This window comes from Phragmites australis, chromosome 3 (genome assembly GCF_958298935.1).
Source record: "Phragmites australis chromosome 3, lpPhrAust1.1, whole genome shotgun sequence".
Classification (NCBI taxonomy): Eukaryota; Viridiplantae; Streptophyta; class Magnoliopsida; order Poales; family Poaceae; genus Phragmites; species Phragmites australis.
In genome coordinates, this window is record NC_084923.1 from 47,899,602 (window position 1) to 47,924,573 (window position 24,972).

The 24,972-nt window shown below is 41.6% G+C and overlaps 4 protein-coding genes across 5 annotated transcripts; all 4 read left to right on the plus strand.

The window, feature by feature from the left end:
• The first annotated feature begins 4,669 nt into the window (after window positions 1-4,669).
• On the plus strand, window positions 4,670-6,694 carry LOC133913590 (uncharacterized). The gene has a single exon (XM_062356777.1). It carries the CDS (start codon window positions 5,614-5,616, stop codon window positions 6,487-6,489), a length of 876 nt encoding a protein of 291 aa, XP_062212761.1. The 5' UTR covers window positions 4,670-5,613; the 3' UTR covers window positions 6,490-6,694.
• Window positions 6,695-10,800: 4,106 nt separating this feature from the next.
• Window positions 10,801-13,773, plus strand: LOC133913591 (cytochrome b-c1 complex subunit 7-like). 2 transcript variants are annotated; one of them, XM_062356779.1, is made up of 4 exons: window positions 10,801-11,008; window positions 11,130-11,287; window positions 12,264-12,302; window positions 13,473-13,773. In XM_062356779.1, the coding sequence occupies exons 1-4, from the start codon at window positions 10,903-10,905 to the stop codon at window positions 13,539-13,541; spliced, it is 372 nt and encodes a 123-aa protein (XP_062212763.1). In that variant the 5' UTR covers window positions 10,801-10,902; the 3' UTR covers window positions 13,542-13,773. The 2 variants fall into 2 exon arrangements, with proteins under 2 accessions (XP_062212763.1, XP_062212762.1); XM_062356778.1 differs by having other exon boundaries at window positions 10,805-11,008; window positions 12,255-12,302.
• A 599-nt stretch (window positions 13,774-14,372) lies between these two features.
• On the plus strand, window positions 14,373-15,954 carry LOC133913592 (uncharacterized). Its single transcript, XM_062356780.1, has 2 exons — window positions 14,373-15,035; window positions 15,616-15,954. Exon 1 carries the CDS (start codon window positions 14,681-14,683, stop codon window positions 15,032-15,034), a length of 354 nt encoding a protein of 117 aa, XP_062212764.1. The 5' UTR covers window positions 14,373-14,680; the 3' UTR covers window position 15,035; window positions 15,616-15,954.
• A 1,613-nt stretch (window positions 15,955-17,567) lies between these two features.
• Window positions 17,568-24,955, plus strand: LOC133913593 (dihydrolipoyllysine-residue acetyltransferase component 1 of pyruvate dehydrogenase complex, mitochondrial-like). The gene is made up of 20 exons (XM_062356781.1): window positions 17,568-17,821; window positions 18,079-18,141; window positions 18,218-18,271; window positions 18,588-18,624; window positions 18,716-18,749; window positions 19,291-19,340; window positions 19,437-19,481; window positions 19,619-19,692; window positions 20,482-20,551; window positions 20,675-21,073; window positions 22,089-22,149; window positions 22,224-22,268; window positions 22,355-22,438; window positions 23,405-23,481; window positions 23,557-23,619; window positions 23,866-23,936; window positions 24,032-24,092; window positions 24,182-24,242; window positions 24,319-24,399; window positions 24,492-24,955. Exons 2-20 carry the CDS (start codon window positions 18,113-18,115, stop codon window positions 24,548-24,550), a joined length of 1,455 nt encoding a protein of 484 aa, XP_062212765.1. The 5' UTR covers window positions 17,568-17,821; window positions 18,079-18,112; the 3' UTR covers window positions 24,551-24,955.
• The last annotated feature ends 17 nt before the right edge of the window (window positions 24,956-24,972 follow it).

A 24,972-nucleotide genomic window follows, 5' to 3' on the forward strand; every position in this document is an offset into this window, starting at 1 on the left:
AAGAAAAAAAAGAGATAGTAGTCTGCATCCGCCATTGTGTGCTTGGTGTGCTTAATTGCTCAGCAGACAGCAGTGCAGCACCCTCGTCTCTGCATGCAAGCGTTTGTTTGTTCTTATCGTATCACCATGGGGATTGTAATTGGTTACATATCCAAGGCTGTACAAGATTTGGTCTCCCAATCGGTCTCAGGATCCTCTACCCGCGCACGATGATAGATAGGATCATGAGCTGCGATGCTGACTGTGTTAGTGTAGCTAGTATCTGCATCAGATAGTGCGCTATTATTTGAGTAAAGAATGTTGCTGGTTTAGGTATGTATCAAAATTGTTCTTGTTGCTGAACTGAACCACAGTATAAGGTTAGATCACTCTTGCCAGTGTATGTTTTTCCCCAAAAATAAAAAGTTAATCCTCTTAGCCTTTTATTCCATTATCTAAAAAAGCTAGAAAGCCTGCACCGTCGAGATCCGAACCTGTGCTGCTCCCGGCAAGGCAATCTCTTTGCTCTTGAATGCCATGCGACTATCCGAGCTGAGTCGGTCTCATCCATGGCGATTGACGACGCGTAGGCCATGCATGCACGCGCGCGCGCGCGCCGACGGCGACGGTGACAGTATGGTAGTGGGGTAAAGGGAGACCTACTGACTACTGAGTACTGACCAAGCAAGCAATCCAGCCGAAAGGCAAAGGCTCTGCTAGATCGACCAGAGGCTTGAAAAGTGCAGGTTTTTCCCATGCCCCATCATATTGTTCTTGCAGACTCGATCACTCGCATGATCCTCCTTCTGGGGCGAGAACGTTTTTCCATTCGAATTCGTGTGGGAATTGGGGCAAAACATTAATTCTGTCCCCTGAGCTGGGTGCTCGCCTGTTCTTCGAGCTCCACTTTATGCTATGCTACGTAGCTGGGTGCAATCGATCTCCAGTCCAGGCTAGCAAAAAGAGACCGACGACAGCCTTATTCAGAGGTGGTGTGAGTGCGAGGGATAAGTGCAGATCAAGCAAGCCCCAGTGCTGCACCTGCATGCATGCTCAGCTCAACGCTTTGTCTGGTGTGGCGGCACAATGAGTTCAAACTTTTCACGCCGTGCGCGTGTGATGTGAGCGCCTGTAGGGACGCATGGTGTCTCTGCCTGCTAGCCCACGAACCGGCGTCTGCGTCTCTTACTCGCAGTCGGATTTGGGTGTCCAATTCGACAAAGAAAATTTGAATACGCGAAATACAACTCGACTCGGATTGAGATAGCATTGCTGAGTGATAGTGATGTGCCAATGCTGCTGCTGTCTGATTGACTGATGAGGTGTGAAGAGTCTTTTTTTTATAGGAAATGTGACTATGTGAGGAGTCACTTCAATTAACATGCATCATGCATGCTTAGGCCTGGTTGGAAACAGTCCAATTTCCGTGTTCCTGCAATTTCTGCGTTTCAAACGATACGAAAATCATCTGGTCGGGTTTTAGGTAGCATTTCATATTTATTTCGGATGATTCATGTTGCTGCCTGAACAAGTTTGTGAAGTTTCAATGAAGTTCTTACATTTTTTTATACATGCTCTAAGAACAAGTTGAGCATTCCTCTAGGTCTGGGGGAAGAAGAAGCAGAACAGTTTCATCAAAAAAGAAGAAGCAGAACAGGTGCGCAACTCTCCAGCAGCATTGCAATGCTCATAAATTTGAGTTCTTTTAGTTCACGGCCGAGTTTCTTTAGCCTTAACAATTGCATTCTCATCTAAAAAAGCAAAAACAATTGCATTTTAGTTTGCAATATCTGGCGCTCCATACAGCTACTACTGTAAATGCACTGTCAGTTATCATAACAAAGTCATTATTATCGTGCCTAGCACTTTTTTGAACGGAATGGTAGGCTTTTGCCTGTAAATCCAATCACTTTAGCCTTTTCGTGTGATCATTGCCACCAAACCGGGAGCAAAGATTAATTTACTTAAAAGAGAATTCGTACCAAATGAATGCACAATACAAGGAAAATTCACACACGGAAATCTTTATTGTACCTTTCTCCCTGAGAAAATAGCTATAATAATGTCAAAAATAATGAAATACAAGTAGGTAACAATTTCAAAATGATTTTTGTTCCTCCTCTGTTTCTGGAGAAATTTTTGTTATAGAGTTATGCCCTATTTCCCAGAAATCAATCATTCTCTATTTGAAGGATTAGATATCAAAACTAAAAGGGCATGCATGTATAATCAGCACACAATCTTCTTGTCATCATGAGTACCAAAGTATTCCTCTACCCTTAACTTTTTCTGGATACCATTATCTGCAATCCCCAGCTGCACACAGATTTTCTGGGCTAGGCTTTGCAAGCAAAGCCTTTGTCTGGACATGATAGTATATACGCCAAAGTTGCCAGCAGGCCAGAAAGCAAAGTGACAACCAGAATGGACATTATTCTACTTGGAACAAAACATTCCTAGACTAACATGGCGTGTCATGGAGTGATCATCTGAAGCTCTGCATGCATTTTGTCGTCACCACGTAAGGTAACAACCTCGTAGCAGCTGCAAAGCACAGGGTACAATATCCTGTGTAAAGATCCCCTGGAGGACCTTGATCCAAGGGGAAGAGACATAATTTACACCACAATTTTCAGGTAAGAAAATGAAGAGGAAGAGTGGCGCTCAAACTCTGGAATTCACTATCCTCGCCACCCCGGTTCAAATCCTACCGGCTCGAGTGACCATCTCCTTCTCTAGCTTACCGATTTTTGGAACTAACTTATGAATGACACATCCCCCTTCCAATTGGTATATCATATTAATAAAAATCTCTGGAAAGAAAAAAAAGGTTAGGTCAAATTCCACCTATTGGTTACTCCAACTCAATAAAATACACTCCAAGTACATTCACCTTAGACTCTAATACAGAAATGCTTTAAAAATCAAGTACGTTGAGTTATATTAACACTCTGTCAGAGGAAAGCATGGCAACTGAACACCAATACCTACTACTATGATGTTAGTTGGCTCTAGTTAGGTGAGTAATTGAGAACTTGAGATGGGACCATAAACAGATTTTTCTTTATGAACAACCAAGTTTGTACCCTCAAGGTGTCAGTGTGCAACTCCACATTAGAATTTAGAAGTGTTGCTTTTTCTTTCTTGAAGGTAAGTTGCTTTAGTTATAGTGAAGTGGGTGCAAGATAAAGAAGTTGCATATGTGGCTCACACTTTTCCCATAAAGAATAGTACATATACTTGCATAATAAACTAAGTAGGAATAAAAACTGGGATTTAAATTATAAGGATGTACTATTGATCTTTCTTTTCTACATGCTTTCCAAAATCGACGCCAAAGATTATCCAGGAACTAAAAAGAATAGAGGATGCTGAAGCTTCTATGGTTAAGTTCAGCTGTGCTCGAACATTCGGGTGAATCGTATGAAATAAAGATGATTGAGAGTTCAAAAAAAAAGGGGGAGAAATGAGATAAAATAGAGTGGAGAACTATGCTATCAGCTCCAACACAAGAAAAATTGAAAAATACTTCTTCATGAAACAATAATGTGCTGAAGTAAATTCATCTTTAGAAAATGTGTGGAAATTTTTTGGGTACCTTTGCTTGGAGACGAAGCAGAGTGAAGAGTGGATGATTATGATCTCCAGGAGGTGAATAAATGCGGCCTCGTGGGCGTGCAGTTAACGGATGAGATGAAATGGGCCCAGATCCAAGAAAACCGTTGTCCTCATTGATTTCAGTTACCTCACAGCATGGTACACTATGGTGTACCTGCATTTTGACTTGTTTATTTTGATCTCTTTTACCTAAGCACGCATTTGTTTTGAACCGAAAAGCATGCTTTTTGTTAATCACATGAAGTCATGAAGATGGCAGATGGAGTACAGCATAAAAAGTCCTGGTAGTATAACTTGCAAATTCGAGCTAACAACAATTATTTCTTTCCACTATTGATCAGGATAGTTGGGATGAAATATTTTGAAACGACATGTTATAGTTTTTACATTCAATTGTGTGCTGTATAAACAATCTGGTATGTAGGAACAATGATCCAGAACGCACGCGTCATCCATTTTTTTATTAGAAGACTCCATTTGCACTTGAATATTCGTAGCAAAGCCAACCATTGGGGGGTGGGGGGGGATATAAGCCATTAGCAAGTGGGCAAGTGATGCTTGATTTGCCATCTTTCAAAAAAAGATGCTTGATTTGCCATTTTCTTTTTCTGAAAAAAAATCCTTAACGCGGAGATATACTAGTAACTTTTTAGACCAGACAACAGCAAGAGACGGTCTCACGGAGTACCTGTAGGCTGTAGCAGGGGGCATACTCTGGTCATTTTGCACTGTAATGCATGTGAACCAGTTCTCCAGAACAAAGAAAAAAAAATCAGAAAAAGAGCTGGTATTCTCATAGCAGACAGGCAAAGGCAGTAGAGGGCAAAACTCAAGAGAGAGAAAGTGCCACCATGTGCAACGTAGCAACTGAAAAAAAAACTCCATGTGTATCAGAGAAAACAAGCCTGTCTTTCAGAGCAATTTGCCATTTGTTCACCTCTGTCTGAGTTTCTTGAGCTGATCATCTGAATGAAGAGTTAAAGTGTTTTGACTGATTTATTTCCCCTGATCGTCTGATCTTACCATTCATGGTCTCACTTTTCAAGATCTTTTGCTGGGTAGGATTCGCAGTACAAGATCAGGAACCAGTCCTTCTCCTAGCATTAACATGTACTGGTAGCGAGTGCAGTGGCACACTCGCACTGGGCAATGGCTGCAGTCACAAAAAGAAAGGAGCAGTCAGCTGCTCCTGCTCGTACTGCCCTTCTCGATGAGGTGAGTTGGCTGCCAGTGTGTGCTGTATCTTGTATGGCTGTACTGTACCCCTCCTCTCCCTAACCTTTTGCCTCCTTGCCCCCTCACCACCTCCACCCCGTCACCCCCTCCCCCTCCCACAACTTCTTGTGAGTCCCTTGCTGCTGTTGCTGCTGCTTGCTTACTTGCTTCTTTCCTCTATGGCTCTATGCACTGGTTGGAGACTTGGAGTGGTTGCTAGTATTCTCTCCACTTGCTCCTCTCACTCTGCTCCCCTCCATGTTCTTATTGTTTTCTTGGTTCTTCTGGCTTGAAGCCTCACCTGGGGAAAAGCTACCATTTTGCCTTGCTATTCTTGGTGCTGATTCTGTGGTGTAAAGGTGGCAGTTTGAGCTATCTTTTGAAGAAATCCCGGCGGAAGATTACTCCGTTGCTGCGGTTTCGCGGCAAAGGTGGCCTCTTGCCGCGTCCGCGGCACTGGATTGCGGTGGAAGAGGGCGACGTCGTGAAGAAATCTTTGCTGCGGGATCAATCGCTCTGCTCCCGCTTGCTTTTAGGGCGGTTGGCGGTGCTGCCTTTTGTAGTAAAGGTGGGATCTTGCTGCCGGTGGCGGTGGCATTGCTGGATCGAGAAATCTTCGACGGCAACCTGCGTATCTGCACGACCGATCTGCGCGCGGTCGGTCATCTCTTCGCCGGCATAGCGGGGCGAGCTCGCCGGACGGTTTCGATTGCTGCGGCGAGGAGAGCAGAGGAGTGGAGCTTTGCGCTGTGATCTGAGCGGGCTACACGCCAGGTGTTCGCTGAAAAGGGCGAGCGAGCCATGAGGGACTTCCCGTCCTGCTTCGGGGAGAGCGGCGTCCAGATCGCGGACGCGTCGTCGTCGTCGTCGAGCGCCGGCAAGGGTGCGGCGCAGAATCTGGTGACGTGCCTCTACCAGACGCAGTTCTCGGGCCGGCCCTGCGTGATCTCGGTCACGTGGAGCAAGAGTCTCTTGGGGCAGGGCCTCAGCATCGGCGTGGACGACCTGTCCGGCCAGTGCCTGTGCAAGGCGGACATCAAGCCGTGGCTCTTCTCCAAGAAGAAGGGGTCTAAGAGCCTCGACGTCGTGGACGGCAAGATTGAGATCTTCTGGGACCTGTCGGGCGCCAAGTTCGGTTCTGGGCCTGAACCATTGGAGGGGTTCTATGTCGCAGTGGTGTTCGACCTTGAGCTCGTGCTCTTGCTCGGCGACATGAAGAAGGACGCGTACCGGAAGACGGGCGCTAACCGGCCGATGCTGAATGCCGCATTTGTGGCGAGGAGGGAGCACGTATATGGCAAGAAGATTTACTCTGCAAAGGCGCAATTCTGCGATAATGGCCAGTTCCATGACATTGTCATAGAGTGTGATACCGTCGGCTTCAAGGATCCATGTCTTGAGATACGGGTAGATAAGAAGCCCGTGATGCAGGTGAAGCGGTTGGCGTGGAAGTTTAGGGGAAATCAAACAATTCTTGTCGATGGCTTGCCTGTGGAGGTGTTCTGGGATGTCCACAGTTGGTTGTTTGGGTCGACGGCGAGCAATGCGGTGTTCATGTTTCAGACATGCCAGGCACCTGAGAAGTCGATGCCATGGTCATACTCGCAGATTTTTAGGGATTCCCAGTTGCAAGGTCTTGGTTTCTCGCTCATCCTGCATGCATGGAAGGTTGAATAGGTTTTTGCAGGATCACAGTTTGCTTCTGCACCTGCCTCCTTTCTTAATGCTAACAAAAATATGTTTTGTTCAGTGTCTGTTCATTGGAATGTTATGGAGGCTCTCCAATATATGTTCTTTCATTTCATTTTTTGTTTTGCCATCTTTTATAAACTCTTTGTTTGAATAGTCGGCAAGATTATGTGCTATCCCAGTGACTTTGTGACTCTCTTTTCCTCCCTACTTATGCCTTAAGTGAGAATGCTTCTGATGCTCTGAATAGTTTTACTATGGCAACGCTCTTAGAATGTTGTCATGATGTAAAGTATATCGAAGTTCGGATATAGAGTATTTGTTGATGATAATATTCTACACAGAATTCTTTTAAGTTGCTACGTGTTGTTATCCTATGTATTGTCTTATATCAGTCACAATTGTTACCGAATAACAAATTTATAGAGTGCATCACAATATAATAACTCTGATCCTATGGAAAAGTGGAGTTTTAAGGAATAAAGACACACGAATACTTGAACATCAAGGTTTGTAACCCGGATAACTGTCCTTTTTGTGCTCATCTGTGGACACCTGAATATGCTTACCTTTTGTTGGAGACTGATAACCCTGATGAGATCCTGAAGTTCAGATGCTACAACTCAGCCAGTGTAGGCCAAGGTATTTTTCTTGTTGTTTTAATCATCTAGTGTGTTTGTCCACCGAGTATGGCGGGTGTACCTGTAATGTTTTTATATATGAGGAGATACCATTGACACTGGGAATAACGACCGATGAAATTTGGCAATCAACAACATTTTCAACTGTTGGACCACTTCAGCTCTGATGTTGAAAGAAACGGCATTATCTCGAGTGAGCAATGATAAATTGAGCCTCTCTTAGCCTCAATTTTTCCCCTGTACTAGGAACACTACTTATATGTCATATTGTGTGCTATGTAATATTTCCTAATTTTTCTAACTCAGTTGGTGTTTCCCTTTCAACCGAAGATTGTCAAATCTGACCATTGCCTCTACACAAAAATTTGTTGAAACTGCTGAGCAAGTTCATGAGCTTCTGAGATGGGCTGAGTAGCGTTAAACAAAGCAAGCCATGAGCTAACTATGTAGTAGGTGGGCAGTTCTGTTCAATGCTTGTTCGTATGAATATTGTAAGGAAGAAATCCATTTTTGGCCCTTGAACTATCACCAAATAGAGGGAGGTTATTAGAATGTAGTTTGCCTGACGACGGAGGGGGGACAAATGTACGTATAACTCGCAAACATCAATATATACAATATTAAATAATACAGATATACATGTTAGAAAGAATAAAATTTAAAGAGTATGTAGGACGTGTTGCATGTGGTTGTATATGGTCTAGTGACGTACTAGACTATACTGTCAGTTAGCAATAGACTCACTCGTTAGCTTCTTCCTAACTCTTTTTCCTGATTTTCTTTTTTTCATTTTCCTGATCACCCCCTCCCCCACTTTTCTTGATTTTTTTCTTCTGGTTTTTCTATTTTTTACTATTTTCCCTAATTTTTTCTTTTTCCTGATTTTTTATTATTTCTGAAATTTTCTATTATTTCTGATTTAAAAAAAATCTGTTTCTTTTCTATTTTTCCTGAAATTTTCTTTATTTTTTTTTCTAACTGGTCTGCCACATGTGTAAAACTGCCACACGTAATCTAAAACAGCCTATAAAACTAGCAAAATGGTGAAAAGTAAACGGTTTTAAAAGTTTGATGGGTAAAATATCCGGTTTTAGAGTTTGAGGGCTGAAATCGGACTTTGGTGATAGTTTGAGGACAAAAATAGACTTCTTCCATATTGTAAAGGGAAAACCTGAGATATTGCCAACAGCAGAAAATCTCTCCAACCGCAACCAAGTGAAGTGTGACATTGTTGCTTCTTGAGCTGCATTGAGGATAAGAGAGGTTAAATTTGGGTGTGGCTTGTGTATTGCTTAACATGATTTTGGGTTGCAAAGCTGCCTTGCTGTACTTGTCTGAACCAAGGTTAAATCCATCACCTTAGTCTTTTTTTCGACCTAGGGTGATTTTTCACCTTCTTTCTCCCCACTCTTTTCCAGTGTTGGTACAACACTACAACGGGAACAAATCCATTTCTCTTTCCAGAATAGCGGCCAGGCCAGGGTTTGATTCTGGGCCAAGGGGTTTCATCACTTTTCTCTTTAAAATTCAAACAGAACCTTCCTATAGAAATTTATGTAAGCGTCATCGATTCCTTTCCATACAGAAAGTTTTGGGTGTCTCAATAAGCATACTGATGCTTGCTTTTGTGTAAGAAACACTGAAACAGTGTGTCCTGTCTTAGTGCCTGTCCATTCATTGCACTAATTTTATATTATGGGTGCAACTCGGTAGTTGCCTAATATCTGGAGTTTAATACAAGGTCGCATTTCTGGTACAGACAAAATGTGTGGTTCGTTGGATGCTGACGTTTGAGATGAACCTCACAACTGATGGTAGTTATCCTCTGCTGATTGCTACCTTATGGGGGAAAAAAATTAGATAACATAAGTGACCGTATTTATTGAAATAGATAACATATCATCATATTTACAATTTTAGCATTCATATTAGCATTTGTATTCGGTACCTCATTTACCGAAAATTGGCTTTCGGTACACCGTACACCAAAAATACCATATTTGGCACATGGTGCGATGAAAATACGCTATCCATGCGCAGAAATGAACAGTACCGCCTATGAACAGTAACATCAGTGCGTTTGAATTTTGTTTTCACTCTTTTTCAAAACGGTGGTCTTCTGTTACTCCAAAAAAATTTAAAACTTTTTTTACGTGTTCCATAATCCATGTGCAACCCATTTTAATTGTATTCACCGAAAAATCCTTTGTATATTTAAAACTAAAATTCTCTAAATAAGACTACTTTTATAACTTGTAATAATTGTTAGTGTCTCAAATAAATTCCCAAAAATCTAGTAAAATTCAATAATATTCTTCTTATATGATAGACTAATTTCTAAACTTATTTTCAGCCCTAGTTTATATGATGAAAAAATGATTTTCTTTGTAATGCTTTATTTACATGAAATGATAAAAATGCATATAAATGAAGTATTACAAAGGAACTCACTTTTTCATCATATAAAATAGGTCTGAAAATAATTTTAGAAATTATTCCATCACATAAGAAGAATATTAGTGAATTTTTCTAGATTTTTGAGAATTTATTTGAGACACTAACAAGTATTACAAGTTATAAAAATAGTCTTTTTTGAGAATTTTAGTTTTAAATACACAAATGATTTTTTGGTAAATCTAATTAAAATAGGTTGCACATAGATTATGAAACACGTAAAAAAAGTTTTAAATTTTTTAGAGCAACAGAAGACCACCGTTTAAAAAAAGAGGGAAAACAAAATTTAAATACACTGATGTCACTGTTCATAACCGGTACGGTTAAGTTGAAAATGGTACTGTAGCACCGTATTCATTTTTATTTTCAGCACATGGTACTTCGAATATGGTATTTTTGGTGTACGGTGTACCGAAAGTCAATTTTTAGTAAATGAGTGCTGAATACAAATACTAAATTTGTAAATACGATGATATATTGTTTATTTTGATAAATACGGTCGCGTATATTGTCTAATTTTATATTTTTGCCACCTTACAGCGGTGATAGTTTTCCTGACAGTTTTTAACGAGAAATTACTCGGACTGTTCTCTCTGCCAGTGAGGTATGGGTCGTATGGAGGACCAAGTACTGCAGGAATCTTAGTGTGGCGTTTGGTATAGTGACATAGCTGGTATCTTCCTCCCTTCAGAAAATGGAGGAAAATAAGCTGATGATAGTTTTTTTTCAAAGAGTAATACATAGTATTTAACATGGAAAAAAACCCACTTCTAATCTACCACAAAAGTTCTTTTTTAGATTATAAGGGATTTCCCAGACATTTTATTGAGAGGAGGGAAATTTTTAGATGTGACTAACAATAGGTGATACTACTATTCTTGCTCAGTGACGGGTTCAAAGTCAAAAACTAGAGCTCTCACTCTTCTTCTTTTTTTATTCTTCTTTTTTCATGCCTAAAAATTAAAGGGAGCTTGGGGGCTCCAAAGTGCGCCCGGGTAGCCCTCCAGCGCCTTGTGGATCTGCCGCTGGTCTTGCTGAACTGTCGCCATTTCAACCGACGAAAAGAGTATATGATTGCAAAATTTCAAAACAGATGTATATATTTATATTTTTAATTAAAAATAAAAAATCAGAGAAACTGGGCGTGCCTTCCTCCTGATTCGGCCCACCGCAACCCCAGCCCATTGTGATTCTTCCCTACGCCCTCGGCCCACCACCGCTCCCCTTCTCCCACAAAAGCGAGGAGGCGAAGCAGAGGCCGCATCCCGCCGCCGCGCAGGACGAAGAGGATCCCCGGCGCGCCACCATGTCGTCGATGCTGTCCGCGCTGTCGCAGTGGCTGGTGAACCCGCGCCGCAACCCGCTCGCGCGCCTCCACATGCACGCCGTCTCCTCGCGCCTCAGGAAATATGGTGAGTAACCAACCGATCCCGTCCCGAATGGATCCGATCTGGCCTGCCTCGACCTCGCGATTTCGTCTCTTTCTCCTTGTGTTCTTGGTCTGAATGTCGGTGCTGTTGATCCGATCCGAAGGGCTGAGGTACGACGACCTCTACGACCCGTACCACGACCTGGACATCAAGGAGGCGCTCGGGAGGCTGCCCAGTGAGGTGGTTGACGCCCGCATCCAGCGCCTCAAGCGCGCCATGGATCTCTCCATGAAGCACCAGTACCTCCACGACGACCTCCAGGTCCGCCCCCTTCCTTTCCCTTCCCCCCTCATAATGCCCTGATCTAGATCTCTGGATTGATTCGTATATGTGTCATGGTTGCTGTGTCGGTGGCGGAGTCGGATGAGATCAGTCCTAGGTTGCTGTGTTCTAGGGAGTTCCTGCAGTGGCGCGGTTTCTGTGTAATTTGGTGGGTGATTGCGCGTAGTGGAACGAATTCGGTGATGTGTTTGAATTGTACATTTGATCCAGATGATTTTATCTGGCTGAAGTTTTGGATGGTCCATCCGGCTGATCTATGTTGCGATGTCATGTTTGGTTGCCTACAAAACGGTTAAATTACGAGGTTAATGGTTCTGTTCTGAATAGGATGGTCATTTCAACTAAGTTTGAATGAGAGATGTGGTACCCAAAATTGGGAATGAGCATTAGAATCACAGAACGAAAACACTGATGAATAGGTTTGATAGGATATACCTTTACGCAGCTGGGTCAGATTGTTTCAGGCGTTCTTGTTGACAAGCCTATCAGTCTTTTCATGACATTTTCCACGTGTAATTTACATAAGTTAGCTTCGATTTAGTAGGGAGTTTGTTAGATTGTTTCCAACTTGTACACTTTTTTCATAGTTTTACTATTTTGGATTGTAAATTTCGTTCCTTGCTTTAGATGAATGCTCAAATTTCGACCTACATTTTCCTTTCCATGAACCTTGAAGATGCCCCACTTTGTTTTGTTAGGATGAATGCTAAACCTACGTTATCCCTTTTCAGCCTTGCAGATGTTCTAGGTAATTGATCTAAAGCTGTTAGTTCATACAAAGGCGCTCGTTATCGACTACTTGTTCTTGAAATTTCTTCTTTATGAACCTTAATTTGTTATTGGGGCACCTTTTTCACATTAAGCAATGCTTAAAGTTACTTCTGTTATTCACTAATCTGACCTTATAAACTCGTATCTTCTGAAACATTTACTTTCTTTTGCATAGGCACTGCAGACACCATTCAGAGGATATTTGAGTGACATGTTGGCTCTGGTAAGTGTATTTTCTGCTGCCTATCTTTGTCATTCCGCATTCTCTTTACATAGGCTATGACTCTTGTACTTTTGTGAATAAGGGACTTAGGCTGCATGATGCTGTTTCTTTGTCATTATCGTCTATTAAGCATTAGGTTGCGCTACTTTTGGTTATGAATTAGCATGTCATGGTGTGAAGCCCTTGTAACTTTCTGGATTACTGATATTAGTTGGGACGCATAGCTTAGTTTCCCTTAGTAACCCATTAAGTTCATGCAGAACAGTTCCAATGATAATCTTGCTCTCGCAGCCATAGTTATTAAGACCAGACCGGTGTTCGAAACGGTGAGGGCCTCGGTTCGCGGTTCAATGGTCCAACCAGTGATCAGACCGGAAAACCGCCGGTCCGATAAGATATATATTTAGTGCAAGGTGTATGTAGAACACACCTACCAACGTGGTGTAGTGGTAAGAGCAAGGGTTCCCTTCCCTCCATTGTAGGTTCGATTCCCACCCCCAGTCCCCACCCTTTTAAGGCATTTATTTGCTCCCTGTGTGTTGTTTCCTCCTGCTCCACGCCCACGTGCAGGGTACAGCGGCTCTGTTGGGGGGGGGGGGGGTAAGTGAAACCAGGCAATCGAATCGGTTTATAGCGGTTTGATAGCAGAGGCTGTCTTTTGGCCAGACCAGATCGGCGGGGGCTTCGGTTCCGGTTTTTTGGGGTCAAACTGCCGGTCCGGTCCTAATAACTATGCTCGCAGCCATGATATCCTGAATTTTTCTTGGATGGGTGTATGCCTTTACTTCTCGAACTGTTATCTTCAAATTGTGCATGACAGCAGGAATGTCATAGTCTCTCCCCCCTTGTTTTTTGTGATCACTATTTTGGCGGGCATATTAATTACCATATTTTTTAAAAACTTTTGAAAACTTATGTGTGGTGCGTGAGTGTGACAGATATTGTCTGCCATAAACATTTTGTAAACGTTGTGGGCAACTTACTATGATATTTATTGCAACTAAAGGAGTTGAATGTTAAACTACAGATAAGCAATGTTGATATCACTGCCTAAGAAATTCCTGGCCTTTAAGCTGATGATTTAGCTTAATGCTGCAAAATTATTTTATGTTTGTATCTTGTCCAAACCCCTGCCAAGCCGGCCATTATTTGATATCGCATTTTCTGCAGGTGAAAAAGGAAAGTGCGGAGCGTGAAGCACTGGGAGCCCTTCCGCTTTACCAGAGAACCATTCCATAAATTGCTCTCTAGACATGCTCGCGATTTCTCTTCATGACACATCAGAAAGCATGAAATAAATTGCACCGGATGCTACTGTTTCTTTCCTACCGAAGTTCCATTGTTCTTGCTCATGCAGTGGAGCATTGACCATCACCTGTAATTCATGTTTCCCCCCTAATCGATGGGAACAATTTTTGTTCCGTGCTGTTAACATGTTATAAAGTCGTCACTGTTGTTTCTTTTTGTAACATTTCGATGCATTTATCTACGCTATCCATTCAAGCATTGCTGTGGCGTTTTGCAATTCCACACGTGCTGCTGCTGCTGCTGATGGTAGTGGTTTATTATACTGGTATCTGCTGGTCCTATCCATTTGCCATTTCTACCCACACCTGAATAGCATTCCCCAATTTGGTTTTGCACAAATTTTCCCACGGAGGTACATAGATTGTGGTATAGTGTTTCAGGAAATGCCTTGTGCAGGTACTGTCGAAGCAGGCTGTAACAAAGCTTTTACGAATTTCTGCTTCAGGAACTTGAACAAAGGTTTCAGCACACCCCGTTTCGTTTGGCCTGGCTGGCCACCACTAACATGCTGTTTAGGGTATGAATAACGCTAATGCTTAAGGAAAGTGAGTGTTAACATCTATATAAAAATTTAATTTTCAATACAAACAAAGATTACATGTGCTTAAATAAGATTACAGATTGCTTAAATACAATTAACTAGCTGGTTAGCACTAATGTGAACAGTAATTTTTTAAAGAAATAAACAGTGATAATTAAGTAAGCAAATTGTCCTCCAACTCCTCTGAATACCGCATCTAGGTGCTTCAGGTTTTAGTTCGCAGCAAGAACGAACTGACAAGTGGGGCCCATTCGCCGGAGGCCGAGTCAACCGCCCCCAATCCACGTACGCATCTGAGTAGATAAAGCTACGAATCCGACGGGCTCGCGAATTCAACCGCGATCGCGGCAAACAAGCAGCGAACCATCCAAACCCGGCGGCGAGATCCACGCGGCGGCACCGCTGGCAGACGGAGGCGCCCGCGTTCGTGCCGTGCGCGCCTCCCTACCCCGCCGCTCCCCCAGCACGCGAAGGCAAAATTGGGGGTGAGGTGGGCTCGTGTTTGGTTTTGGGGGGTCAATTTCAATTCATGGCGGTGCGGCCGGGGTGGGTGGTGGGGGTGGCGCGGGGGTCGGCGGCGGCGTGGCAGCGCGTGGCGTGCAACCCGGAGACACTCCCGCCCGACCGCGTCCTCGCGCTGCTCTGCTGCGCGCCGCTCCACCTCCTCGCGCGCCTCGCCGCCTTCCTCTGCGCCCCCTTCCTCCCCTACGCCCGCGCCCCGCTCCGCCTCGTCTCCCCCCACCGCCGCAGCCGCCGCTTCCTCGTCCTCCGGCCTCCGGAGCTTGTGCCGCATCCTTTCACTTACTCCTCCAGCTCCTCGTCGTCGTCGTCTTCGTCGGATGAGGATGGCGACGGCGACGACATCCACGATCACGTCGATTGAGGTATGCAGCTTCCCTACGTTTTCGGTTTCGTGTCCGATCGCTAACTGGGTAAATTATCCTGGCTTAGCTTTGTGATCGTAGTTCGTGGGAGGGAGGAGGATTTGTTCACTGGCTGGAGTCTGGGTGATCTGGAGCTAGTACCCGTCGAAATGGACACCAATTTAGTATCCGCTGGCCGCCCAGACGATCCAGTTGGATTTTGTAGGTTGGCGATCACTATTTTGGCCAAACTATTATGATTTCTTTTGATGAGAACAGTCGAAGCACTTGGGCTCGAGCTGCAAGATATTTTTGGGAGTATTTTGTTCATGCTTAGAATTAAGCTGAACCCCCAGTAAGCTATTATCCTCGTTAGTGAAGCTACTAAAACGATTCTTCGTAACAGAAAGGTAGAACAAGATATAATGCTAAAAGGGTGAGTTATAATTTCTACATGACGCCGGAATGAACGGATCCTTTTGGCTGACGTTTTTAATTATTGCCCCTTCACCCTTCCAATAGGGGCACTTCTTAGAATTTAATCAATGTAGGAGTAAACTTGTTGGTTCCTTCATCCATCTCTAATTTTCATCTGTTTCAGGTTGCTTAGGAATAAGGTTCTGAAAGAGAGAATCCTGGGGCTTTAGGTGCAAAGGTTGAGCATGGACATGTGGCACTAGATGCTAAACGGCTGGCCCTTCTATCTCGTAATTTTCAGGACCTAACATTCTAAGGATGCTCATCGTTCATAAGTCCACAGGTTGCCGACTATAAACAGGATACCTGAGGGATGACCGATTGAAACTGGTTTAAACTGTATTATTGATTGTTGCATTGTATAAATGAACTCATTACCAAGTAGTGGTGCTGAATGTCACATACGTACTTGAAAAGTTGAAATACAATTCGGTACTTGATTCACCTGTTTGGAATTTGGAGATACTAAGGTCTCACCGTGGCCCCTCGATGAGTGACAACACGCAAGTATGAAGTACAATTATTCCCTTGCATTTACACTAGTATAGGACAAGGAAATGGATCGGTCATCTTGTCATTTTCAGTTACAGTGGGGAATTTCTCAGAGTACAGTACTAGGAAATGGATACATCAACTTGTCATTTTCTGTTACAGTGGAGGACCTTTATGTGTGATAGATTACAACTTCTCTCCTTCTCATGTAGTCCGAAGCTGAGGCATGCTCCAAGCTTTGTATTGTTTAATACGATTTGTTACAGTGTTGCTCCTTATTCCGTGGCCATCACGCTGTTGGTAAGAGAATATATATGATATGACTGTAAAACTCGAAATCTTTTTCTCCCCAGGAATCTATAACAGATATCACCTACAACACATTTGACCTGAGCACAGTTCCATTTTGCATTCATGATCCTTAAAAAAAAAACCTTCGATCTGACTCATTATCGCAGTTCTTCCAATATCATACACGTATGCCTGAGTAGGCCTAGCATGTGATCGTCGTCGCTGAAAAAAAGAGATAACAAAGGATGACACAAACGAATGTGTTGGCCTAGCATGCGATCATCATCGCTAAAGAGATAACTAAGATTTCTTAACATACCTTGCGATAGTTAAGTAGTAAAAACCCTAACAAGTCAAATAAACCCTAGGTTAGGCCATAAAGCCCTTAGGTCTTGTGAAAATTAATTTAAGTTTACTCCATTGTTTCAAATATAGAATACTCTCTCTAATCATAAATACATGATGTTTTGGTTATACTTCCTTCTAAATGTTTGAAACTTTGACTATAGATATTTTCAAAATACATAAATAGAAACATGAAAAAATATGCGTGTAGATTTATCTTAAAGTGTGCTTTCATAATATCGTAACTTTATTGGTCAAAGATATGGTTTAGAGACCATAACATTGGTCAAAATATTCCGTACATTGTTTTTGTCATCTTGTTTTGAAAGATAAATTTGTGCATGAAATTTAAATTATTTTTTGTCTCATTTTCCATGTCAATCTTCTCCCTCTCTTCACCTATAAACACTAATGCAACTATTCCCTTCTTTCATGACACAAATATTGTGGTTATTGGAGGATCAATCCTGGCTTGAGTGGTTAGTAGAGGTGGTTTACTCCATGACCATCAAGGATCAAACCCTATGTTTGCTCTTTTGTATCTTACCAAGATAAATTTTTTCCTTTAGTGCTAAACGATGTTACAATCGATAGCGATATATTTGTGATGACTTTATCAATCTTTAAACTCCGTATATCCGATTTTCAACAGACGTCATGTAAGTATGTGCATATAGTGGTGTTAGTGTGTACGTGCATCTGCGAGTTGTAATTATGTTTTCAAAAAAAACGCTATGGTCATTTGATGTACTCATGTACATTCTCTTTGGGTTCATACGTGTGACAACCAAAACGTGCCTTACAAAAAGAAGAGGAAGTATTGGTTTCATTATTCATATCATCACGCCTGGAGAAAGACAAATCGAACTCATGCTTGACTTTGGGTGGAATTATATTTTACTCTATTTCTGTCAGACGGCGAACTGAAAATCCTAGCGTCGGTTTGTTTCGGACGGTCAGGATCACACCATCGGCAACCTGTGCAGCCTCCTCCGGTCGCCAACTGTAGCTGCTCCCCTGCGGGGTTCGTGTTCATCTTCGTTCCGCGGGTGGGTGCCATCTAATTCCCGAATCCGGCGCCGCCGAACCCTCTCCTCGCCAGCGCGGCCGCCGAACACTCGAGGTCGCCTTCAAGCGAAGCACGCTCGGCTGCCAGAGTCCGACTCGCTCCACCACGGACTGCTTCCTTCCTGTGTTGGTTGGTTAGTAATCTTGCTTGCTTGGATGGATGGATCCCTTTTGTTCGAACGGAGGGTTTGGTTTTGTTCTCGACCAAATCCAAACCCTCCTTTCTCTCCATTCAGATTCAGTTAGTTGTGGATTTGCGTGCCGCGTCCATGCATCCTTGGTTCGATTAGGATTGTTCCAAAATTTCTGGGGGTTCAACTGAGCCGAGTGAATTCCACCCCTTTGTGCGATCCTTTCTCTTCTGTAACACATTTTGCGAACTTGGTGGCAGGGATCATTTGGTGCCGAGGTTTAGGCTTGGCACGATGGCAAACATCCGTGCGCTTCTGGTTGGGTAAGATGTTAGATGATGGATGATACCGATGGATGGATGAATTCATGCAACGATTTCTGATTCTGATCTCCCACAGCTTGGCGCGTGCAAGGGGTTCCTTCGTAGAGGCTGGCCGATGTGCTTCCTTGAGGTATAACATTGGATAATTTGTCACATGCATTGTTTAGTTTTGCTCTTCTGTGAAGTTATTCGCTAGTCCATGGCGTCGATGGGAGCACCAATTTTGACACTAGGGTTAACTACTTACCTGTTAATGCGGATCACATATGTGAAAATGACATGCTTTAATTATTCAACAACTGAATTTATTTGGAATAAGGTGGTGAATTTTCAGTATGTGCGTCAGGAAGTATTGCCAAAGGTTGCAAGTGCTTTACTTTGTGATGATCATCTGTAGGTTTCTTTTGGACAATTTTTTTTCTTTCTGAAGTATGATTTCTTTGCAGGTCGTCACTTCTAGCATCACTGGGTGGTCATTACAAGGTTCGTCAATATATATCAATCCTTATTCTTCATCAAACTGCTACTCCTTATTCTTCATCAAACTGTTACTTATGTAGCATCCTTATTGCAGGTTCCCTTACCAGGCCGTTGGTTCTCATCAACAGGTATAATGTCATTGCTCACATTGTTAATATGATACATTATAGTCTTAAAGATAAACAAATAAAACAATATTCCATAGCTTATGGATTCTTACTGTAGCTTTGGTATCACATAAGTCTTTGCAGTTCATCTATCCATGGCTTCGTATCAACAGAAAATGTGAAATATATAGATTGATAGCTTAAATCTTGTGGAATTATCAAGTTTTTGCGGTTTAATTATGTTTATTGATTGTTCCGTGATGTAAGTTGCTGAACAAGGAAAGAACCTTGCTTAAATCATTAAGCAGTATCGTGGATTTTCTTAAGGAACAATAAATTACCACAAACACGTCCAAGTCAAGAATTGTCCGAAGCAAGATCATGTTATTGTAAGCATATTGTGCCAATGAAGCACATCCATTTGTAGACTAAATACTTGCTCCGCTAATTTATTTTCTTTATTACCTTTTTCATATTTACAAGCTGCAACTAATTGTCACAAAAAAATATGTATGAAATGTTCTGTTCATTAATCCGTTCTTCTGTTCTTATCTCTTTGCAGGGCTTCCTCCACATCTGGTGGTCGGGATGCCTGCGCTGTCCCCTACTATGGTAAAAGCTTAAAACATTATCATAGCAATACATGTTGTCTGCTTTGTGTTTTTTTACCTTTCTACATATTCGGTACTCTGATATAGTTTTCATTAGAATCAAGGTAACATTGCGAAATGGAGAAAACGGGAAGGAGACAAAGTAAGGCTTGCGCTATGGAATATTTCATGATACAGCCAGAATAGGCTATTATCGATACAGAGTTTCTTACTTCTTTTGTCACTTATTACTTATTAGTTGTGAGTACAGTATCTTTAAACATTATGTATTGTTTGCAGATAGAGGTTGGTGATGTGATATGCGAGATAGAAACTGATAAGGCCACCCTTGAGTTTGAAAGTCTTGAAGAGGGGTAATGTCCTCAACCATATTTTTCAGCTGGGTTAAATCAAGATTTTTTACTCTTCACATGGCATTTTCTAAAATGCTATTAATATTTCTCAAATACTTTGCTCTATAATTATGATGCGACAGTCTCAACTCCCAAGTATACAGAGAAGCTACAAAATATGTTGTAATATCATGAATTGTCACTAAGAATGAGTGTTATTCATTAGAATTCCCATTCAGTGGCAGTACATGTCAGAATGCTCCAGGGACAGGTTGTCATCGAAATTTAATGAAACTCACTCATTATTTTTTAGCTCCGAAGTTACATGTATGTTTTGCATTCTTGTAATCTCCCTGTGCATTCCTTTTAACTGAGAGAATTCATTAGCGATGTAGCGGACTTGTTGATAGTTCATTCAGACAGTTTTGGTCAATCTATTGTTCCAAGTCAAACCAAGTGTAATATGTCATTCTTCTTTCTTTCACCTGATTACCTTTGCCATTACACATCAAATAGACCTAAGCTCTAAAAAAATGCACAGAAGAAGGTTCCAGTGATTCTTGTGCAACTGTTAAAGCTATGCCATTATTCTATCATTATGGTGTATTACATGACAATGTGTAAGTTCTTAGTTCACTGGCACTGGTAGACCACATCAATATGATTCATCTTAAGTTTTTTTTTGTCTTTATCTAATTTTGGGGTTATATTTTTTATTCTTTTGTGCCACTTTATCTTTTCTTATTATGAGTGTTTGTGTGTTCTGCACACACCTTTTTTTTGTTTTGCCTAACCCCTTTAATGCTTCAGGTATCTGGCCAAGATTTTGGCACCCGAAGGTTCAAAGGATGTTCAGGTTGGACAACCCATTGCTGTCACGGTATAGCTCCATGACTGGTGTTTTTATTGCACTTAAACATCCATTTTAAATGTCAGAATTTCTATCTTAGTGACACCATATAGTTGCAAATTTTTGTACTAACTGCTGGTTGTCCAATTTAAGGTTGAAGATCTTGAGGATATCAAAAGTATACCCGCCGATACCTCCTTTGGAGGTGAACAAAAGGAGGAGCAGTCAACAGAAAGTGCACCACAAAGTAATGTAGCTAATGTGTCTGAACAAAGCTTAGTAGTGAGCCGAATAAGCCCAGCTGCAAAGTTACTTATCAAGGAATATGGACTGGATACATCGTCATTGAGAGCATCCGGGCCCCGTGGCACCCTTCTGAAAGGGGATGTTCTGGCTGCATTGAAGTCAGGAGCTAGTTCAAGTTCAACGAAAGAAAAGAAGGCTCCAGTGGCACCTTCATCTCAGCCAACTCATGATTCCCAAGCTCAACCAGCCATTACTTCACAAAAGACTGATACATATGAAGATATTCCAAATAGTCAGATACGGAAGGTACTCTATTTGACTCTATTAATTTCTGTAGATATAATGATTATTTTTTCTTTTTGTTACCTTGTGCATATGATAAACTCAAAACTAGATCAATCAAAACTAAGTGCTAATACACTTCACCTTATGAGTTTTGATTGGCCTCGTTTGGAGCAATACACATTATTGATTATTTGTAGTGCTACAGGAGACATTTGTTAAAGTGAATCTTTAGCCTACCTAAAACATCAATATTGGCTAAAACTAAGCTCCCATATTTGGGCCTTGTTCTTTTGGGAGCTTTGCTTCCTCTAGAAGCCTGTTTCTCAGAGAAACTTGTGGAAGAATGCTTCAAATTCTCAATAAAAAAGGAAACTTCCCTAAGAAACTAAATAACTACAATTCATTTTTGTGGGCTTGAGCTTCAAGCAGCTTTAAGCTGTAGGGTCATGATAAACTTCCCTCCAGGTAGGACCTTAGTCTCCACTGGTGCTATCCCTCCTCCAAGTTGCAGTTACTGTGCATCCATTACACCATGCCCTTCAATTGTATTGGATTCTGTTCGATGTGTGATTCAGCTTTTATTCTCCTTGTAATGCATGCTGCATGCTCCAGTGATAGTCAACTAAAGTATGAGATCCTTTGACCAAGAAGGAAATGTTGACCACACTGAACTCCCCCTATCTTCTCCCTAGTTATAGGGATTGTAGGATGGCCCAGAGCTTTGTGCAGCAAATCAAATTTTTCATGAACTTCATGTTCTGTTTATATAGTATTTTAGATTAATATCGAGAACTTCAACCTGAAAACTTTTCATATAAGTACTTATAACTATTTTTGGCTGGGGATGGTCTCCAATTGTGCTGTATCAGTTTATAACTTGTATCGTCCATTTTTATTTCTAGTGGATATTCTTGCTACTGGCAAATATTACATCTTTCATGAAAATGAACTTGGTCAGGTCTGTGCTTTACAGTTATAATGTATCATCTATGAGACTACTGTTTCGAAAGTGTCATATTTTTTTTGTATCATGCAGGTTATTGCAAAAAGGTTGCTCGAATCAAAACAGACGACTCCACATTTATACATATCCAAAGGTTTGTATTCATTCCATGCACATGCTCTTTTCATGATGTTGTTGACATGATGATATGTGTTACATTGTTGTCAGATGTTGTACTGGATCCCTTGCTCACTTTCAGAAATGAACTGAAAGGTGTGTTGTTATCTCCTTTTATTAGATATTTTCATTGATCAGTTAACAAGGAAGGCCTTCTTTGCTCATGATTTATTTTATTGCAGAGCAACACGACATTAAAGTTTCAGTAAATGATATCATCATAAAAGCTGTGGCAATTGCCTTACGGAATGCTCCTGAAGCAAATGGTAATTCCTAAAGAATTAAGCAAATATCAAATTAGGTCTATGTTTTTAAGATGAGGTGGAACCAGATTTTTTTTTTATGTCAGATGTATCACATGCAAATCCTGCTTGGCATAAACATATGAACTCCACAATGACATGCCTGAGCAACTTCTGAGGGATTATCCACTCGATCTTAGGAAGCTAATTGTGTGGTGTCCCTAAGTACATGGCAGTGTTCTCTTTAGGGCAGTTAGCAACAATAGCATCGGAAGACTCAACAAACATGATTCATTGATCCATTCCCAGTTTGATTGCACAGTCCATGATGGAGTTGAAATACTATGAGCAACTGCCACCTCAACACAGTGAATCTAAGCTAGTTTTACATTAGATTTACATACTATAGAATTCTCATAAGCTGAACTTGATCAGCTCCACAACGGTACTGTGTTAGAGTTTGTCTTTTCAGGGTGCTAGAGTTTGTGTCATAGTATTGAAACTAGGATAGTCACTGAACTGCTCATGCTTTCTGTTCACTAGACAGGCATTCTGAGCCCTGGTTACTTGTTTCTTTAGGAATACCTCGACTTATATTTAAGGAGTAGTAGTTTCAAATGTATATTAACACACCTGACAAGTGTAGTGCAAGTGGCAAGCAGCCAAGCACAGGTTGGGGTTTGGACTGGTGGTGCACTCTCTAGCAGATTCCAACTAAATTAATATTACTACCAGCTTTTTTTCCTATACTGTTTGCTTCTATTAACATAGTTGACCAGCCCCTGCCCTGTGTGTTTTTTTGGTACAATTGGACATCTAGTCCGTTATTTAAATCTTTTGTTTGTGCTCCAGGCCTCCAGCTAGATTAATTGAAAATGTTCAGTTACACACATTGGGTTCTATAGAGTGCTTTGACTGTTTAGACCAGTATAGGTAGCTCTCTTCAGTCTCCACTTTTGGAAATCTTATGTTTTTTGCTTCCATTGTCAGCTTACTGGAACAATGAGAAGGAAGAAGCCCAAAAGTGTGATTCAGTCGATATATCTATTGCTGTTGCTACAGAGAAGGTATGATGATAAAGTCCACAGAAGTTATTGTTAGTGTATCTTCGGTGCCTCTAATGATGGTCTTTGCTATTCTAGGGCCTAATGACTCCAATAATAAGAAATGCAGATCAAAAGACAATATCAGCAATATCCTCAGAGGTACGAGAATGCTTTCCAAAGTTCAAGCTGAACTTACTTCAGCAGTATGTTTGTATGTCAGAATGCTCTAGCAGTTTTGAACATGATTTTATCATAGTATGTACATGAAACTTGCATAAGGAAGCACTTATTGCAAACTTTTGTGGTCAACGCTTTACTAAGATATCTACCTCTCTACTTGTAGAAGAATTTCTATTTTCAATGGTTATGAGTCATTTATGGTTTTCTCCATTCCTAATCACTCAGGTTAAGCAGCTGGCTGAAAAGGCAAGAGCTGGGAAGCTTGCCCCTAATGAATTTCAAGGGGGAACTTTCAGGCAAGTAACTTCTGCCTGTTTGTCATTGTTCATCGGGGGATTCTGCCCATTGCTGAAATTCCACATTGACATTTTAATGACTCATGCTTATGCAGTATCTCAAATCTTGGGATGTACCCAGTGGACAATTTCTGTGCAATCATTAATCCTCCACAGGTCTCTCCCTCCCTCACATCTCTTGTCTTCCCCAGTAGCGGGATCCTTCGAATTTGTACTGATGATTACTATTAATGTGTTTCTGTCAGTCTGGCATTCTTGCTGTCGGTAGAGGTAACAAGGTTGTAGAGCCTGTTGTGGACAGTGATGGTATATTTTCTTGACATTGTGCCTTTCTGCATAGAGCAATTGCAGACATATATTTAACTCATGTGACTTTGTCCAGGAACTGAGAAGGCTGCTGCAGTCACAAAAATGAGCTTGACACTGTCTGCTGACCATCGTGTATTTGATGGGCAAGTAGGAGGTATTGATTTTCTTTTATTCGCTTCGTATTCGTTCACACTATTATTCCCTTGTCTTATTAACCTCTTCTTTTTGTGCCGTTTGGGGGAGCAGGCAAGTTTTTCAAGGAGCTGGCATTGAATTTCAGTGACATTAGGAGACTGCTACTGTAAATAAAAGGTGGTGTTTATCATGTTTTGAGGAATTCTTTGCGGAGAACGCTGTCCAAGGAAAAAAAATATTTAGATGCAACTCGGAGCCCAGTTGCTTGATCGCCAGCCCGTACAAAAGTAACCAATTTTGTAATTCTAATAAGAACACATTGGCGCCTCCACGGCGATTTTTTTTTAAAAAAATCTTTGGTTGGGATCCACACCCTGAGAATATGCAGAAACGGTGCCATTTGATGATTTCATGTTTGACGTGGCTTTACAACATCGACCCTTGATGATCAGGTTTGCTGCAACTGTGGCAGATGGCCCCATGTTTCCTGGGGATTTCTGGCAGGCACAAGAGGGACACGCGCATGTTGTTCATCACATTGCGATACATGAAAAGTAACAACAAAATGATTTTTACACCGCTGGTGCACTCT